The 18,332-nt window shown below is 39.9% G+C and overlaps 1 protein-coding gene across 2 annotated transcripts in view; it reads left to right on the top strand.

Annotated features, from left to right (window-relative positions):
• Window positions 1-18,332, top strand: part of etnk2 (ethanolamine kinase 2) — a 52,690-nt gene that overhangs the window by 34,047 nt on the left and 311 nt on the right. Inside the window, exons 7-10 of one of the 2 annotated variants that reach the window (XM_028447741.1) lie at window positions 12,014-12,097; window positions 12,199-12,359; window positions 12,447-12,520; window positions 14,978-18,332. The exon at window positions 14,978-18,332 is cut by the window's right edge and continues 311 nt beyond it. In XM_028447741.1, the coding sequence (XP_028303542.1) occupies window positions 12,014-12,097; window positions 12,199-12,359; window positions 12,447-12,520; window positions 14,978-15,050 (392 nt within the window). In that variant the 3' untranslated portion in view covers window positions 15,051-18,332. The remainder of the gene's footprint in view (window positions 1-12,013; window positions 12,098-12,198; window positions 12,360-12,446; window positions 12,521-14,977) is intronic. The other variant, XM_028447742.1, reaches the window with a different exon arrangement.

Consider the following 18,332-nt stretch of genomic DNA (forward strand, 5'->3'; position numbering starts at 1 on the left):
TATTTTACGTAATTTGAAAAGACGTAACCATTTTGTGATCAAAACTTTTATTTAATTATTGGGGGGGGGGGGGGGGGGGGGACAGACAGACAGACATATCCAGAAAAGTAAATACTGACAGGATTCTATTGGCACAAAACATCAAGCAGGCAGGTAAATACATCAGATAAAGCTCAGTGATTGCCCATTGTCGCTGGTCCAAGAAATTAACTTTGATGAAAAAGCATTCCATGCTTGAACAGTCGCTGGTTGAGCCTTGTTAAGACGTGCAGTTGTATGTTCCAGGTTGATAATATTGATCAGGCTTTGAGAGCAGAACGATTTCATGCACATACCTGGAGTAAACCGTTGTTTTAAAATGTTTTTTTTAGCAGAGTTAAAACCCGCAAACACCATCTTGAGCTTAATTTGTGTTAAAGTTACATCAGAGTTATCATTAAGGAGACAAAATGCAGGATTAGGAATGTAAAGATTGTCCACTGTGTCTGTTAACACTGAGTTTACATGAGACCAGAATTCAGAAATGATTTGACAATCCAAAACATGTGTAAGAATGACCCAATGATCTTAGCTGAAAGTAAACAAAGTAAGAGGAAGCAGTAAGTGAGAAATGTGTTTTTAAGTTCTGTAGCGATCGAAGACTGTGAATGTTGTAAATATCAACCAGTGGGAGTGCACCTCTTGATGACCAAGATGGTTGATTAAATGGTTTGTTACAACATAATAACCTTGGATTGTGCCATATTGTTGTGTTCTGACAGAAATTAAAAGGGCCGCCCATCCAACGTTCTATTTTCCTCCACACCTGTATAGAATTTGCAATGATGGGCCCAAAGTTGTTTTTGATTGTTTTGTTCGATAAGCTGGAGAACAGAATATCTTGTAGCTGTTGTGGTAATATTTTAACAGATTTTATAATTTTCCAAGCAGTAGTGGATTGTGTATCTACCCATCTGCTTAATGCTCTGATCTGAAATGACCAATAGTAAAGTTCAAACTTTGGGACTGCCAGACCACCTAGCAGTTTGGGTCGTTGCAGTGTATTTGGCTGTTTTCCTTCCCAAAGAAACCTTGAAACCATGGAGTGGATGTCTTTAAAGTAATTTTGAGGAGGGCAGAGTGGTAACATAGAGAAAAGGAAGTTGAGACGGGGCGGTACATTCATTTTGACCATGTTAATCCTACCTTGAAGAGAGGTTCTTAAACTTTCCCATCTTTGAATATCTGATCTTATGTTGCTTAACATAGCTTTGAAATTGTCTTGATTCATTTTATACACGTTTTTATGAATTATAATGCCCGATACGTGAAAGATTTTTTAGGTTGACTACCTACTGGAATGGCAGTGTTTCCCTCTATATTATTTAAAGGCATGAGTGCAGATTTTGTCCAATTAATTTTGTAACCTGATAAGTTGCTGAAATTATAGAATACCTTAGTTGTTTAAGAACAAGATTATATCATCTGCATACAAAGATAAATGTTTATGGTAACCAATTTTGATAGGGGATGCTGTGGATTGTTTAGTGGCTTGTGATAGAGGTTCCGGAGAGAGACAAAATAAGAGTGGCGAAAGTGGATACCCCTGTCTTGTTCCACGCTGTAAGGTAATAGGGGAAGAGATAATGTCACCTGTTAAAACGCATGCTAAGGGAGAATGGTAAAGTCTTTTCATCATTGTTAGAAAATTATTTTTAAATCCAAAACGTTGTAGTACCGCTCATATATATTCCCACTCTATCAGATCAAAGGCCTTCTCTGCATCAAGTGAAAATAAAGCACAGGGGTCTGGATGTGTTTCGGCCATATCTATGATGTGTAGTAGTCTCCTTGTGTTATCCGATGCATAGCGCCCCTTTTTAAAGCCTGTTTGGTCTTCGTTGACTAAAGACTGAATCACGTTCTCAAGGCGAAGAGCAAGTGCTTTAGCATATATCTTCAGATCACTTAATAGTAAGGATATTCGTCTAAAACTTGAGCATTCCAAATGATTTTTCCCTTTTTCAAGAGTAAGGTCATGAGTGCTGTTTTTTGATCTCTATGGAAGGTACCACTCTTAATTGCAAAGTTAAATGAATTAAGTATGAGGGTGCCCACTGTATCCCAGAGTTCCAAATACAGCTCCGGTGGGGGACCATCTAGGCCAGGTGATTTACTTTTGTTGAGACCTTTCAAAGCTCTATGCAACTCATTCAACTTTAACTCAGTTTTCAAATCAGCTTGAACTTCTTGCTGTAGAGTGGGAATTGTCAAGAAATTGTGTACATGTAGTATTATCATGAATAATCTCAGATTTATATAACTTTTCATGAAAGGATAAAAACGTTGTATTAATAACCTGTGGGTTTGTTGAGATTTTGCCATCAGGTTTATTTATTGCTCTGATATGAGCTTTTATTTTACATTCCTTCAGCATAAGCGTCAACAGGTGACTAGGTTTCTGTAATTCAAAGTAGTATTTTTGCCTAGTTCTATGCAGGATAAATTCTGCCCTTGACAGGGACAGACTGTTGTATTCCTTTTTTTAAAGATGTCAGTAGTTTGGCCTGAACCTCTGTGAAGTTATTTTTTTGTAAAGTCTCTACTGATTGAGTTTTATTTTCAAGGTTTGTTATTTGTCGAACTCTAACCCTTTGCTAGAGTTGAAGAGAATGAGATACAGAAACCACGGATAAAACATTTTGTGGCCTCCCATAATATCTGCGGGTTAGAGCACTCTCGTCCATTGATGTCCAAAAAAATCTTTTAATTGGGTTTTAAGTGAACTGATTCTGAGTGAGTTAGTAAGGACGTATTTCAGAATCAGAATCAGAAATGTTTTTAATGGCGATGTACTGTTTTAAGGACAGTACATGGAATTTGTCTTGGTAGTTGGTGCACAAAACAAACAACAAAAATAAATAAAAAAAAAAAAAACAAAGAACAACCCAGCAACAATAATAATAATAATGATAAATATAAAGGATAGATAGAGAATAAAGGATATATATATATACAGGTATATACAGTTCAGCAGATAATATCATCATACAGTTTTCTGTAATTAAAACTGGGCTGTGAAAAATATAATCTATCCGGGAGAATGTCTTATGTCTAGCAGAGAAAAATGTATAATCTCTAGCATTTACATTTTGTATACGCCAAAAATCATGCAAAGCAAGATTTTTAACAAGTGTATTCAGCAGGTTAGACGATAGATTGGCAGAAGCATCCAAATTTGATCTATCAAGAGATGGATTAAGAACTGCATTGAAATCGCCCCCCACTACAAGGGAACAATCATTTTGTTTTAATAGTGTGTTTTCAACGTCAATGACTGACACTGTGACATCTTACATCAGCTTCTGTGAGGACGTGTGTGCAGACCAGGACCTTCTGCACATACAACAACAAACCCTGGTTCACACCTCAACTTAGGATGCTGTGTCAGGCTAAGGAGGAAGCCTACACGAGTGGGGACTGGGTCCTGTTTAAGCAGACCAGCAACACACTCGCCAAGGAGATCAGAGTAGCCAAGAGGTGCTACACTGAGAAGCTAAAACAAAGCTTCTCAAAACAAAGACCATTTAGAAGTATGGAAAGGCCTGTGTGAGGTTACAAACTACAGGAAACCCTCCTCCCCCCAACCTGCAGGTAACAATAGACTAGCTGAAGACCTGAATAGCTTCTACTGCAGGTGTTCACACCCACTTCCCAGCTCATTGCATCAGCCCATCACCTGGACTCTGCCCTTCCTGCTCCCCCCACTTTCCCCCACCTCACCCTCTCACCGCCCACCTGCCCTGAAGATCATTGAAAGAGATGTGTGCCATCTATTCAAGAAACAAAAGATCAAAAAGGCTCCAGGACCAGACGGAGTGTCTCCCTCCTGCCTAAAAGCCTGTGCTGAGCAGCTGGCCCCCATCTTCACACGGATCTTCAATACATCACTGGAGCTGTGTGAAGTACCATCCTGCTTCAAAAGCTCCAGCATCATCCCAGTCCCATAGAAACCTGCCATCACAGGACTCAATGACTATCGACCCATTGCTCTGACGTCGGTAGTTATGAAGTCCTTTGAGAGGCTGGTGCCGAGCCACCTGAAGGACATCACAGGACCCCTGCTGGACCCCCTACAGTTTGCCTATCGGGCAAACAGGTCGGTCGAGGATGCAGTCAACATGGGAGTGAACTACATCTTGCATCACCTCGACTCCCCAGGGACCTACGCTAGGATCCTGTTTGTGGATTTCAGCTCTGCGTTCAACACCATCATCCCAGTCATCCTTCACCAGAAACTCACCCAGCTCACAGTGCCGGCCTCCACCTGTCAGTGGATTACCAACTTCCTGACTGACAGGAAGCAGCAAGTAAGGCTGGGAAGCATCACATCCAGCACCCGGTCACTCAGCACTGGTGCCCCCCAGGGGTGCGTTTTCTCCCCACTCCTATTCTCCCTCTACACCAATGACTGCACCTCAGGGGACCCCTCTGTGAAACACCTGAAGTTTGCAGATGACACCACCGTCATCGATCTCATCCGGGAAGGGGACGAGTCTGCCTTCAGACGGGAGGTGGAACAGCTGGCTCTCTGGTGCAGTCAGAACCATCTGGAACTGAACCCGCTCAAGACTGTGGAGATGACAGTGGACTTCAGGAGACCCCCCCCCCCCCCCCCCTTACCATTCTGAATAGCAAAGTGGTTACCGTGGACTCTTTCAGGTTCCTGGGATCCACAATCTCACAGGACCTGAAGTGGTCCTCCCACATAGACACAACCAGAAAAAAGGCACAGCAGAGGATGTACTTCAGTGATGATAACGGTGTCAGAAGTGCTCGTTAGCCGATGAAAAGGAGATGGAGTTACCTGAGGATATATGAACGACACCACAGAGAACTCATGGAGGCAGAGGACAATGTGACTGTCAGGACTTCTCTTTGATCAGCCGACAGCGCGACAGTAACGGAGTGTCGCAGCTCATCATCGGGTCCGGGTATTTCCGAGGATATAAATACACATATAAACACATATTACTGGTATATTAACCCATATAAACTGATGCAAATGTGTAACATATTACTGGTATTTTGTGGACAGGACACATGTGGTTGGCTATTATATAACCCAGAAAAAAATCATGTTAGTGCACTTGTCGCATTATCAATTTTCAGTATGTGGAGTTCCTGGGAGTCCTGCACAACTAAGAAATCTACACGTGTCCTGTTCTCAAAATACCAGTAATATGTCATACATTTGCAGCAGTAAAATGTCCCATTTCTATATTTTTTGGTTTATATGGGTTAATATACCTGTAATGTGTTAATATGCATGTTTATACCCTCAAAAGTACCTTGGAATTCTGGGTTTTACTTGAACCCCTCATCATCACGTCTCTGCAGATGAAGACCCTCCGCTACACCTCAGCACTTTAACAACTCACTAATTTCACAATTTAAATACACTCCTACCTTTGTTTTTTGTTTGCATGTTGTTTGCTTTATATTTAATAAAATGGTTTCTCCAACAGTTAAATCTACACATTTATACTGTATATAATGCACATGCAGGATGATGTGTAACAATAATCAGTAAAATTAGCTGTAAACACATTTTTTAAAACTAAATATAAGGTTATGCTGTGAACAGAATAAAAGGAAGACGTGCCAGATAATTCTAAACTTTAGAATATAATGCAGTCATAACTTTTAATCATAAATATGATTCTTCTCAAAATAACAACCTTTGAAAAAAAGGTCACTGATGGGGACATTGAGGTCCCCATCAGTGAACTTTTTTTTTATTTGTAAAATATTCACTGGAAGCTTCTCTGGTGGCGTGTGCAGTGGTTGTTGGCGTTATTATTATTGTATGAAGCCAACATTACTGCAGCCCTGCACATCATTGTTGTCCTGTTAAAGTCACTTTATACAAAGACTTAAAAACAATCTGAAATTAGTGGTGACTCAAGTAAATCACCTTTATTATGCATTATAACAATCTGTCCTTGAATCATATCATATAAACCTTCCTTAAATCTCTAAATTATTTAAACAATGAAAAACATCTTCTAGAAAATAAAATGACGGAACATTAAATAATCATTTAATATACATTTCAATAAATAAGTGCATCCCATGTTGACTGAGCTTTATTCTGTCTGTTGTCTGTGGAAGTGATGGTTCTAGACCAGATGATAGAAACTAGGGTCAGCTCATGGTTTTAATGTCCAGGGAGGGGCATGTCCACTCTGCATGGACTTAAAGAAGAAGAAATAAAAGAAGAGTTCGATATTATCATGTTCATCAAAAGGAAAATTGAAAGTGATGGAGATAAATATGCTCAGATGGACTCACACAAGTACTCAAGAACACGAGTGCATTTGATAGCAGAGTTAAGGCCATTCACATTAAGTGATAATATATTTAATGCATGAGTACACATATTATTCAGCTACCAAGATGTATGAGTACAAATGTAACAAGTAAGGTCGTAATCGCCCTGCCAAATGCTGTATATTTGTCCCAATACTGCTGCAATATAGAGTAATAATATGTCTGTAAAGAGGAGGGGGTGAGGAAAACTATATACAAAAACTATCACAGGCCGCACAAACAAAGAAATCTGTTGGTCTGCAAGAACATAAACTCCGGCTGGTCCATGATCAATCCACTCCAACGCTCAACAAATTGTGCCAGATAGCCACACAGTCATTTTAACACAAAAAATGAATACATTCAACAATACTAGAACCAGCAAAGTCAGTCTGGATTGTATGTTAATGTTAACCCATCAACACAGCCTGTTTAGAAGAACAGAAGTGCTGGACTGGCAAATAAACAGTTAACATTGCTAATTAAATAATAAAATTTCCAATGTTACCCGCTCACCAAAAAGAACAAAACCCCCACAAATTGCTTAAACATTTAGAACTCATCTATGTCACATAAGATTTGAAGGCTCATCCATTCATATCCGCCAGGTCACCCTCTCTGTCGTCCTGGAGATCCACGCGGGCCTCTGTTAAAAGGCCTGGGGCTGTTACCATAGCGACGGCTCCACTCTCGCGCTGCACTGCAACAGGGGGTCTCCGTGGGAGAGAGTTGAGGAAATCTTCAGCCTTTTGGGGGGAGTCAAACATCCTCTTCTCACCTTTGTACTGAAGTTTGATCTATGCGGGATAAATGAGTCTTTAGCCTTCTTCAGGACGGAGCTGCAGCTCTTCCTCCTGGCTGTCGTTGCTGGGCTGAAGTCGGGGAAAAACAGAAGAGAGTGGAGCCAGCAGTTGTTGTCGGGGTGGCTCTGTTGGATTTTTACTTCACTGGGAAAACATTCCGTGCCCCGTTAACTCACTCAGTGCCATTGACGAGATAACTCGTCATTTCAAATCCAAACGCTCATTGCCATTGACGAGAAAACTCGTCATTTGCGTTTTTTCATGGAGATTACTAGAAAACACCCTGACGAAGGTCCCTCATCAACATCTAAGCTATAATGTTATGTAGTGACCAAGTGGTGCCCTGAAGGTGGCAGAAACGCACCTTGAGATGAGAGATTGCTACCTTAGCTAAGGAGGAAGAATCAGGAACGAGTGAGATTATGGTGCTACGGAGTGATATTATAAAGTATCCAGCAGCTCACAGCACCACATACTAACACAGAACATGTGTGGACCTGAGTGGAATATTCATAATGTTGCGATCGTGAGATAAAAACCATCAACTAACCGAGCGAAAACAGTTATTGCTGCGTGCCGAGAGGAAGAGGAAGTAACGTCTGTGTGATCGACGGGGCGTGGGTGGGCCTCAACTGTGAGCCAGATTGCAAAATAATAGGTGGCATGTAGGTGGTAGCAGCGCACCTTTGGATGCAGAGCTCAGATAGAGAGAAATTTGTTTACGAGACAGAAAATGGCTCGAGATGTTCCTACTAGCGCACAGCCGACCAGAGCATGTGTGGAACTTTAGCGGATTATTGGAGTGTGGAGATGGTGAGATAAAACAATAAAAAAAAAAAAAAATGGGGCAAGTAGTGAGACTCTGCATGTCCGGGAGGAGGAGGAAGTTGCGGGTGTGCAGACTGACGGGCGAGAAACTTGGAGGAACGCCAAAATACAGTAAGAAATCCATTTAACTCTGACCCAGATAGCAAAATAATAATAATTTTCTCATCAAGCCCTGTCTCAGTTTTTTGTTTTTTTTTATAAACGGAAATAATGTTCAGATATTAGAGTTGTCACTAAAGCAAAAATAACTTTAAAGTCACTGACAAGGTTTTTTTTTAGAAAAAGGCGGTTTTCTCAGCTTTTTGCTCTGAAACTGAAGATTTGTGTCAAACTTGCTCTATTCAACGGGCTGATTACAAAAGAAGGAAACAAGCCAGAAACAATTTTTTTTATGATGAAAGTAGAGACTTCAATCTTTCGGAATCTGGTGGCAGATTTCAGATTGTCATAGTACAAAATATTCTGTGGGTCTTTAAAATTAGTCTAAATGCTCAAAAACGGCTGGCACTGAGGGGGGTAGAAATTCTGAAAATGGCTGGCACTAAAGTGAGTTAAGATTGCCGCTTTGCCCTACCAACAGAGTCTAAAGATGAGGGTTCGTGGCTTCTGTCATATACCCAATGCTCCCGTTCAATATCGATGTCAAGGCCATCCCTCGCCCCCTGTCCTCCAGGTCTGTCAACTTTGTAGTAAGGCGGTCAAGCTGCAACTTTAGCTCGCGAAGCGATCGTCTATCCTCTCGTGCAGCGGCCTGCACAGCATCCATTTGGTCCTGGGTCCTCTTAGTAGAAATGCTCACTTTATCGAGTTCATTGGTAATGCCATTCACGACTTCAGTAGTCTTTTGTATTTCTGTTCGCATGTCACGTAAAGCTGGTACCAGGACTGAATCCACAGCATCCCTAATAGTATAGGCAACTGCTGAATTCTGTACACCATGTTGTTCTTCTAGTGCTAGCTTAATGCTGTTAGCAATGGCTGCATCCAGTTCTTCCTTCGAGATGGCAAATTCTTTGAATTTTTTCTTTATAGGCAATTGTTCAGCTTCCCTTTTCGGGGCGTCTTTGGTTGAAGAAGTATTCATGATGAGATGGACGTTGAAGTATTTGTTGTATAATGTCAGATCATTGAAAAAAAAAAAAAAACTATGTTAGGCAGAGCTGGACACTACGGTGGCATTGCAGAAATGCTGTACTTGAATTAACTTAACAGTAGCATAACCAACTTAGCATCTGCATTGCTTCACCCCATGGAATTAAATTCAGAGGGTTCAGCTCCTATAGCGGGGTCTCCTAACCCTCTCCCCCTGGTCAGGGGTCTGCAACCTTTACTCTACAAGCAACCATTTTACCTCATCTCACCTAGATTAAAGTCCTCCTGGAGCTGAAAAAATACAGTCTCAATGAAGACAATAGTGTATTAAATTCTGTACAGTTAAAATTATATAGAATGTTTGATTTGATTTATATTGATCATGTAAATAGCAACTTAAAACAGTAAAAAAAAAAGAAATAAAACAGTATCTTACATCTTCAAATTCTTACACATCTCAGTTTACATGAACACAATGTTACATATATATATATATATGAGATTTTTTTTTTTTTTAGTTAATGTATTTGAAATGCTACTCACTGGCCAGCCATGCACTGGCTGGCAGAGATTTACCAGCTACTATGCGCTCCTTTGTGGCAGCTCTTGCTGCGCAGTGATCTGCTGTCACAGGTTGGAGAGACGATCTTACACCCACGCCCAGAGCGACTGGGACAGTGGGCTTGGTCCTTGAATGGCTCCATCGGCCGTCGGTGGGACCCTGTGTGTGATCTCCAGCTTACAAGGCGCCTGTGCCTCTTCCACATGATCTCTGTATGAATGCAAGTGGAGGTTTCTTGTGTATTTGGTGGCGATCGCAGCCTGTCAAGACCACTGGTTCCATTAAACTTAATGGTTTAATTAATAATCATTATTATTGGTTTGAGGCTCTTAAGCGTCCTCCCCTTGAGCCACTGGGGGAAGCAGGCTTTAGGGTTGCTTCCCTGTGAGCTGTGTTTTTACTAGCGCTGGCTTCAGCTAAGCGGGTTAGTGACATTCGTGCGCTTTTTGTTCACCCGTCATGCGCTCAGCTCTACCCGGGCGATGTGAGGATGATTTTTGAGCCTAACCTTGCCTTTGTGCCTAGGGTGGTGGACTCTTCATATCCATTTGACCTGTTTGCCTTCCTGCCTTGCAGGGTGAGCAGCAGTCTCATTTGTTGTGTTCAGTCCGTGCATTGCTCACGTACATGAACATGTAGGAGGCCTCAGGAGGAGCGATCAGCTGTTTGTCTCCTGGGCTCATTCCCATAGGGGGAAGCCTATGTTGCTTATGGGGCAATAGAGGCCATTGCTTTAACAATGGCTCCCCATTACCGAAAACCATGTGGGCCATTGTTTTGGCCTACAAGGGTTAGGGTCTGTACGCACACTCGACTCGATGTCCCGCCTTGTCCTGGGCCTTGTTCAGGGCAGTGTCTGTTCAGGGCATTTGTGCAGCGGTGAGTTGGTCCTCGCCCCTCACGTTTTTCCGGGTTTACGTGCTGGACTATTTTACTATCCTGATGTATAACGGACTCTGCCTTGCATGCTGGTTTTTTTGCTCGATAAGCATGTTTGCACTATGGAAGCTGCCATATCCCATCGTGAGATATCTCACAAAATAATATGAAATAGAACTATAGGTTACTTTTGTAACCCCAGTTATGAGTAAACTGGGTGAGATGTCTAACCAGACAACCCTTCTTGCTCAAACGAGTGAGAAGAGGGGCTTATTTTGAATTAAGAACTGCATATTCTTCCTCCCTTTTATAGAGGGTGGGAATGTCCCTGGCGGATGGACAGTTTTTTCCAGCTAATCAGGGCTTGTTGGATGAAAAAAGTGCTTTTGAGGGCTTCAGGGAGTGTGTATTCCATCGTGAGACATCTCACTCATATTACTCATAGAACCAGGGTTACGAAAGTAACCTTTAGTTTCAACTGATGGGTTTCCATCTCCACATAAAGTCACCTCCTCAATATTATCACGATATTCTACCCAGTTACCATCAAAATAAGATGACAAATCAAGTTGCTGTATATGTTCATCAGAAGATACTGTATTGATCATTCAGAGGACAAATTGAGTCAAAACTATTATTAATGTTTTTGCACATTTTCACTGAAAAAAAAAATGCAGTATTACACACTGCCATCATAAAATAAAGTTTATTTTTACTGAAACTACTAGGTAGAAGTCTCAAAGTAACCTTTACAACATGACGGCATTGTAACAACTGTAAGTGAAAACATTTAGGATAAAGCACCCTGAGTTATTGACTGCACAAAAGTAAGAAAAAATAATTTATCCTATTGTATCGGTTTAAACACTGATCAGCAGATGATCAAATGTTTAAGCAGGAAGTAACAGTTTAATTAAGTTGTGTTGTATAGTCGGTGCAGTATAAAAGACCAGGTTCTTTACATGCACTTGGTATTATATTGAAACTACTTGCATACATTCATGTGTGCGTTATATATTTGATATTTCAAAGCAGCCAACCATCAAAATGTGTAAACAATTTAAATCAGGGGTTCTCATCTGGTCTCACCCAGCATGCTTGTCAAAAGAAAATGTTATTTTAAAATAAAAGACAAGTCCAACATATGAGACATTAAGTATTTGTTAATTTTTGACCAGCTGTCCACTACCCACCAGTTGAGAATCACTGATTTACACTCACTCTCACCTGTAATGTTTTTGTTGAGACTTTAAACCTATCATGTGAGATTGAAGTCCGTGACCCAGAGTAATGTTAAAAAGTTTTCTGCTAGTAAAATATATCTTTTCAAACACCAAATTTTGTGCTAAGATAAACGTTGTAAGCTTTGAACTTTGTGATACAAGGTTTCGCATGATGGGACTGTCATGTTTATGAACAATGAGAATTGCAGTCAATTCAAATAAAAAATGATCAAAGCCAAAGAATCAAGTGTCATGACATCTTTGCTGTCTCATAGGTTGTGTTCGCTTTATTGACTACGAATACTCCAGCTACAACTACCAGGCCTTTGACATTGGCAACCATTTCAACGAGTTTGCAGGTTTGTCAATCTTCAGCTGGTTCAGCTTGAGAAAAATTCATGTTACATTTAGTCCTGTTGTGGGTATGGGTGTGTGTGTGTGTGTGTGGGTGTCTGGTCAGGAATGAGCGAGCTGGACTATGGACTGTACCCCAGCCAGGAGATGCAGATGGACTGGCTCAAAGTGTATTTGCAGGCTTACAAGATGTTCACCAAGAAAGGAGAGGATGTCAGCCCACAAGAGCTGGAAACCCTCTATGTACAGGTCAACAAGTTTGCTCTGGTGAGGATGACACACACACACACAAGCACACTCATTCAAAGTGTCGTCTATTTTTGGACCTGATCTGATAAAACATTGTCTCTCAAGGCTTCTCACTTCTTCTGGGGCTTCTGGGCGCTCATCCAGGCAAAATACTCTAAGATCGACTTTGACTTCCTTGGGTAAGTTTTTTTTTTTATGTGTGGGCAAGTGTTCATGCCATGGGGGCCACTGCATCCCTACCCATGTTTGTTTTTCAAAACTCTTTGGTGTTGACAGTAACAGTGAAGTTAATGGGCATGTCTTTTTTTCTTTGTGACCTCATTGTAGTGTTTTAGAATAACTGGTTATTCTACTAATATTTCATTTCAACCAACACATAATGGGGTCAATCTACTAAGATCTCAAATAAATGCCGCAAAATCACTTGTGTTTAAGAACTTAAGATACGCTGTTCTTTTACCTGCTGCGCCTCATAAAATATGTGGCAGTGCAAATCTATGCGTATGCACACGTTTGAGGCCGCCCTATTTAAATCATCATTTTACATGTGTAAAGTGTTCAACTTGAAGAATATATAACAGCTGAGAGGGTTCTCTCTACTCTGAGCTTAACCGCACATACCTTTTTTGTGTGCGAATACATTGAATATTTTCAATTATGTAGGTTACAGAATAAATATAAATGCAGATGCTGTTACTTAAATGGATTTGAAAATACAAAGTTTTTTTTTTTTTCCCCTTAATTTATTCATTTTCTGTATGTATTTTATTGACCGTCTGTCCCGCTTACATTTCTCACATCCACCCGAAACGAGCACCTTGGCAAAATCCTGAACCCATGCTCTTGATGACATTGATTTTGACTTGTTGCAGCAACAATAAAAGCAGTTTGCAGTGCTTAAGATGGGCTAGCTGTCAATGCCCACATGGTCAGAGCTGTGTCCAATGTGGTACTGTGTAGAGTGCGCTCATGAAGACAATTCAGGCCATCGCTAGTGACGTTTCTGGGGTGACACTTACCATCAATGCCCTGGTAAGAGTGGTTGATGGTCTAAACCCCAGAACCTCTTTTGTGCAGCCAGAAAATTGAGAGGGAAGGCAGAGTGCACCAGTACCCACAGGGCTCTACAGTGCCAACGATTCACTCACATTTGTGCCTAAAAAACATCCGTGCGAACCACAAAAAGAAATTAGTCGCACATTGTGCTAGTAAATAAGGCTGAACGATTAATCGCAAAGGCTGCGATTTTTTTTTTTTTTTTTTTTTTGGTTCGGCAAGCTACATCCTTATAGGCCCTGTTACCGGTATTTTTAAGGTGGCATTAATCCTCAAGCCTCAGTGTGTGCGCACACCGTGCGGGGTTCTCCATGGCTTAGCCTTTAGCCTAGCCGATAGTCCTCCGTGGCAGACACGCTTCTGCCGTCTGTCGCACCGCCTCCGTTTGCTCCAGTGGTGGCGAGTGCTGGCAGGCAAACCCGCTGCTTCATCTCGGCATAGCAGTCCAAGGCTGCGTAGGTTTCCCCGCACATCGGCCACTACCATGCATATATTATTTTACAGCTAAAATGCTGCGAGTTAATATGGCAAAACAGGGGTACATCAACATGGTTCGCCTTGTTGGCACGAGCCAGTGCAGCAGCAGCCATCAGATGCACAGCTGAGCTCACTAATTCTCCTTTTGCACAATTTTTCATTGTTAAGTTATGTTTGATATGCTTGATTTTAATATTTGTATTGTTTAGATAGTTGGTTTAGTGTTTTAATATGAAAGTTATTTATATGCTATTTTTTTTACTGTTTTTATTTATACATTCATAATGTTTTATTTAGAACTATTTATTTGTATCTTTCATTCATTTTGTGTGCCATATTGTTAAAAAAATTTCAAAAATAAACAGATTGCTGTTTTTTATTTGTTTTTGTTTTTTGTTATTTTGTGCTATTCTATTGATTTAAAAAAATGTAGGTATCAATAAAGTACCGGATCAATAAGAGTAGTATTACAGTAGTATACCCATCCCTAATGTTGAAGAGGTAAAGCCACAGATTTGTTTGCTTTATTGTTGTAATTGGGCTTTAAAATTTACATTTCATATTTATTTAAAGTTTAAATAAATCTGAAATTGTTTATTATGAAACACATTGATTTATTGATTGTGTTCATTGAAAAATACATAACAAGAGGCCCTTGAAAAAATAATCACATTTTAAATTGCAATTGCAATATTGAGGAAAAAGATACCAATTACATTATTTTCCAAAATCGTTCAGCCCTACTAGTAAAGATAAATACCAAACACATATCAATATTCTATGATGGCATCACACATCGTGGACTATAGATCACCATTGATTTTCAGGAACCTTCACCAACGTATATGTTTTAACGTTGATGTGCAGTGTTAAGACCCGTGAGTAGTTCTATGGCACATTGGACTCATTTTCCTAAAACTAGAGGATCTCTCAACTTTGTTCTCCCACAAAAAAGATCGAGCTCAGTTTTTTTTTCTCTCTCTCTCTTCTCTCTCTCTGTTCTCTCTCTCTTCTCTCTCTCTGTTCTCTCTCTCTCTTCTCTCTCTCTTCTCTCTCTCTCCTCTCTCTCTGTTCTCTCTCTCTCACCCTCCTCTTACTTCCAGATATGCAGTGCTGCGTTTCAACCAATACTTTAAGACCAAGCCTGCAGTGATGGCCTTGCAGATTCCAGAATGAGAAAGATACCTGCCAGTGTCGCAGAGGGAGAATGGAGCCCAAACCCGGGGTCACCCTGAGTGGGTGGGGAAACCATATTGAAGAACCAGTTGTTCATGACTTCCACTTAGTTCCACCTTCTGTTGTCACTTTCTGCAGTGAGCACAATTACTTTTTCATTACTTCAAAATGTAGCTTCAGGTTTGTTACAAATCTAGTCCAACAATCGCAAATGGTGATTGGGACTGTTCTTCAATTCAAGGCTGTTCGTTGCTTCACCAGGTGTGGCAGATTGTTATGTTCAATACCAACAACTCACTGTGTGTGTACAGTCAGTTTATTCCAGTACTTTAACTCTGCTCTAATTTGTGCAATGCTTCCACTTTTTTTCTTCTGTACTTGGTGCTAAGTGCTCCGAGCTAATGTGATCTGCACTACTCTTCTAATTCTGTCTTCTCCAACGCAGTTGGAGCATTGGGAGCTCTTGAACTTTTATAATTCTGCTGCTAGAAGGTTAAAGCCTTTGTTTTCACACAGAGAACAACAAAGAAAAGCTGTGTGCACACTGGTTTGAAGTTCAATCACTATTGTGTTATAGCAATCAGTAACAGAGACTTCCTGGATGTGTGATTATTTATTTGTGTGGAGACTGTGGATTACCTAACATCTCAGGTTATCGACTCTCAAGTGGTTTTGTTGGAGTTTGTAAGTGAAACTAAAGAAGTTGAGAGTGTGATGGGTTAAAAAAAAGCCCATTTCCATTCACGCTGCTTTCCACCTGCTTGACTTTTATGGTCTTAGTGAATTGCTTGGTTAAACTTTCCATTAAAGTTTTCCAGGTCTGTCGGAAAATCAAGAACCCCTTGACCCAGCCCTACCCGTCCCCGTTTATTATCCCCACTTAGCCCATAATTACCCATCCATCCTTTAACTGTTAAAGCAGCCCATAAGCCACTATCCTGTTCTCTCAGCTTTTATATTATTTGGTTATGAACCGGATACTGAAGGAAAATGGTTTGTTACATAAAAAATAAAAAACTGCTCGGTCAAACTTGGGCTCAGTAGCTTTTCCAAAATAGGGCAGGACAGGTTGTCTCTGGGTAGTTAGGTAGTCATGAGTTTGTCGGTTATGTCATGGAAAAACATGACTCTGGAACATAAGCTTTGAAAAAATACCATTTAATGCCTGTTTCCCCCCTTTTTTATACTGCAACCATACAACATGTAACATGATAAAAAAAAAATACGTTAAAAATTACATTTATATTGTTAGATTTGTTTGTAACCACAATTTATATAACAGGACATATTAAAACACAACCCTTTTAAAACCCCCTTCTGTTCAGTGTTATCAAAATTCCATTTAGTGTAAAAGTGAGCAAGTGGACACATAAATATATATTTGTGTTACTAAAATAGAAGTCAAATCCACTTTTTATTGCATCAGATTTACAAGCTAATCATAAACGGGCAAATGTGTTTTAATGATACCTTATTGATAATATACAGGAACAGCCTTTAAAATTTGCTATTGCTCTTTTCAACACTTCTGTACTATAACCTTCCACAAGAGGGTGGCCAAGATGCTTGTATATTTCAATTTGTTTGACCTTGCTGAATATTCATGGTTTAAGAGGGGACACACAAGCGCGTGCAGAAATGTTAGAATGTGAGAGCATCTTATGTCACTAACTTTTACAACGCTTCTAAAAAGTATTCTTAACACTAAGAAGTGTTTTTACTCATGAAATGTTGGTCAAGATAATTTGACTTTTTGATAAGAATTTGCAAAAAAATAAACCCTTGCTAAATATCAAATTGAAAATGGGTTTTTAATAAATATCAATTCATTGAAAAATAAAACAGATAAACTAAATGCATAAATGTTCTTCCAATTCATCTCAGTATGTAGTAGATGCACATTTTGCAGCAATCGCAGCTTTGAGTCTCAGAGGATGTCTTGAAAAGATTGGCACATCTGGCTAAGTTATCTTCATTCTTCCTTGGAAAATAGCTCAAACTTTGTCTGGTTCCTCAAGGATCTGACATCAACAGTCCAACCACAGTTTCTCATTTTGACATGGCCACTCTGAAACATTTACTTTGTTCTCAACAAACTATTTCTTTGTAACTTTTGCAGTATGATTTAGGTCATTTCCTGCTGAAATGCAAATCTTCTCCCAAGTTGTGGCTCTCTGGCAAACTGAGACATTAACCTCCAGGATTTGGTGATATTTTTGTGTTCATGTTCTCTATCTTAATAAGCCCTCCAGTGCCTGTCGATGATAAGCTTCCCCAGAGCATGATGCTGCCACCTCCATGCTTAACAATGTAGTTTATGTAATTGTGATGATGTGCAGTGTTTGGTGTTTGCCAAACAGTGTCTCGTCTGATCTCCAAAAAGCAAATTTTTTGTTTCATCAGAGCAAATAACTTTATTTATCTTGGTCATGACATCTCCTGTATGTCTTTTTTCAAAACTGGCTTTCTCTTTTCTAATCTCCTAGCTATGTGCGACTGCAATAGAACACAGTCACTAAAGCTTTTAATTCCTGCAGAGTGGTTGTAGGTGTCTTTGTGGCTTCCATCACCAGTCTTCCTCATGGGTGATCAGTTTGTAAGGATGGCCAACTCTGGGCTGATTGAATCAATAGCAATACTCCTTCCATTCCTAAACAGATGGATCTTGATTGATCCCCAATACCATTATTTTTTAATGATCTTTTCTTTGAGTTGGTTGGTTCATTCTTTTGACTTGATGTTACTGTTGTAGAAGGAATACTGATGAATCAGAAACTGAAATTCCTAGACACAGCTGGTTGTATACTACAATCACTTGACACATATCTGTTGTGTTCTGTTTTGAATTGATATACTGTAACAGTTTTTGTGTTTTTTATTTATTTATTTATTTGTTTGTTATGCAAATTCTTGTCAAAAAGGCCAAATTGAGCCTAGGATTTCATGTATAAGACCATTGTGTGTGTGTGCACCCTACTCACACAGATTAGCTGTGTGAAATATTAAAAATAAAATTCTCTCCCTTAAACCGTTTCAAATTATAGTATTCCTGATGAAAACTTAACGTTTAACTCTGTAATCCATGTTTTAGGTTGTAGAGGGAAGTAACCAGAGGGGTTGGATAATTAACATTCATATATACGTATAAAGAATTTAACCAAAGTCAAATGGTTCGGTGTAACATTACTGAAAAGGTAAATGTAACCAATTATGTGGAGGGATATATCAGATTGCAGGTAAACATGTCGTCGTTAGAATAGACGTTTTAGGTCCATCACATTC

The sequence above is a fragment of the Gouania willdenowi genome, chromosome 5 (genome assembly GCF_900634775.1).
Source record: "Gouania willdenowi chromosome 5, fGouWil2.1, whole genome shotgun sequence".
NCBI lineage: Eukaryota > Metazoa > Chordata > Actinopteri > Blenniiformes > Gobiesocidae > Gouania > Gouania willdenowi.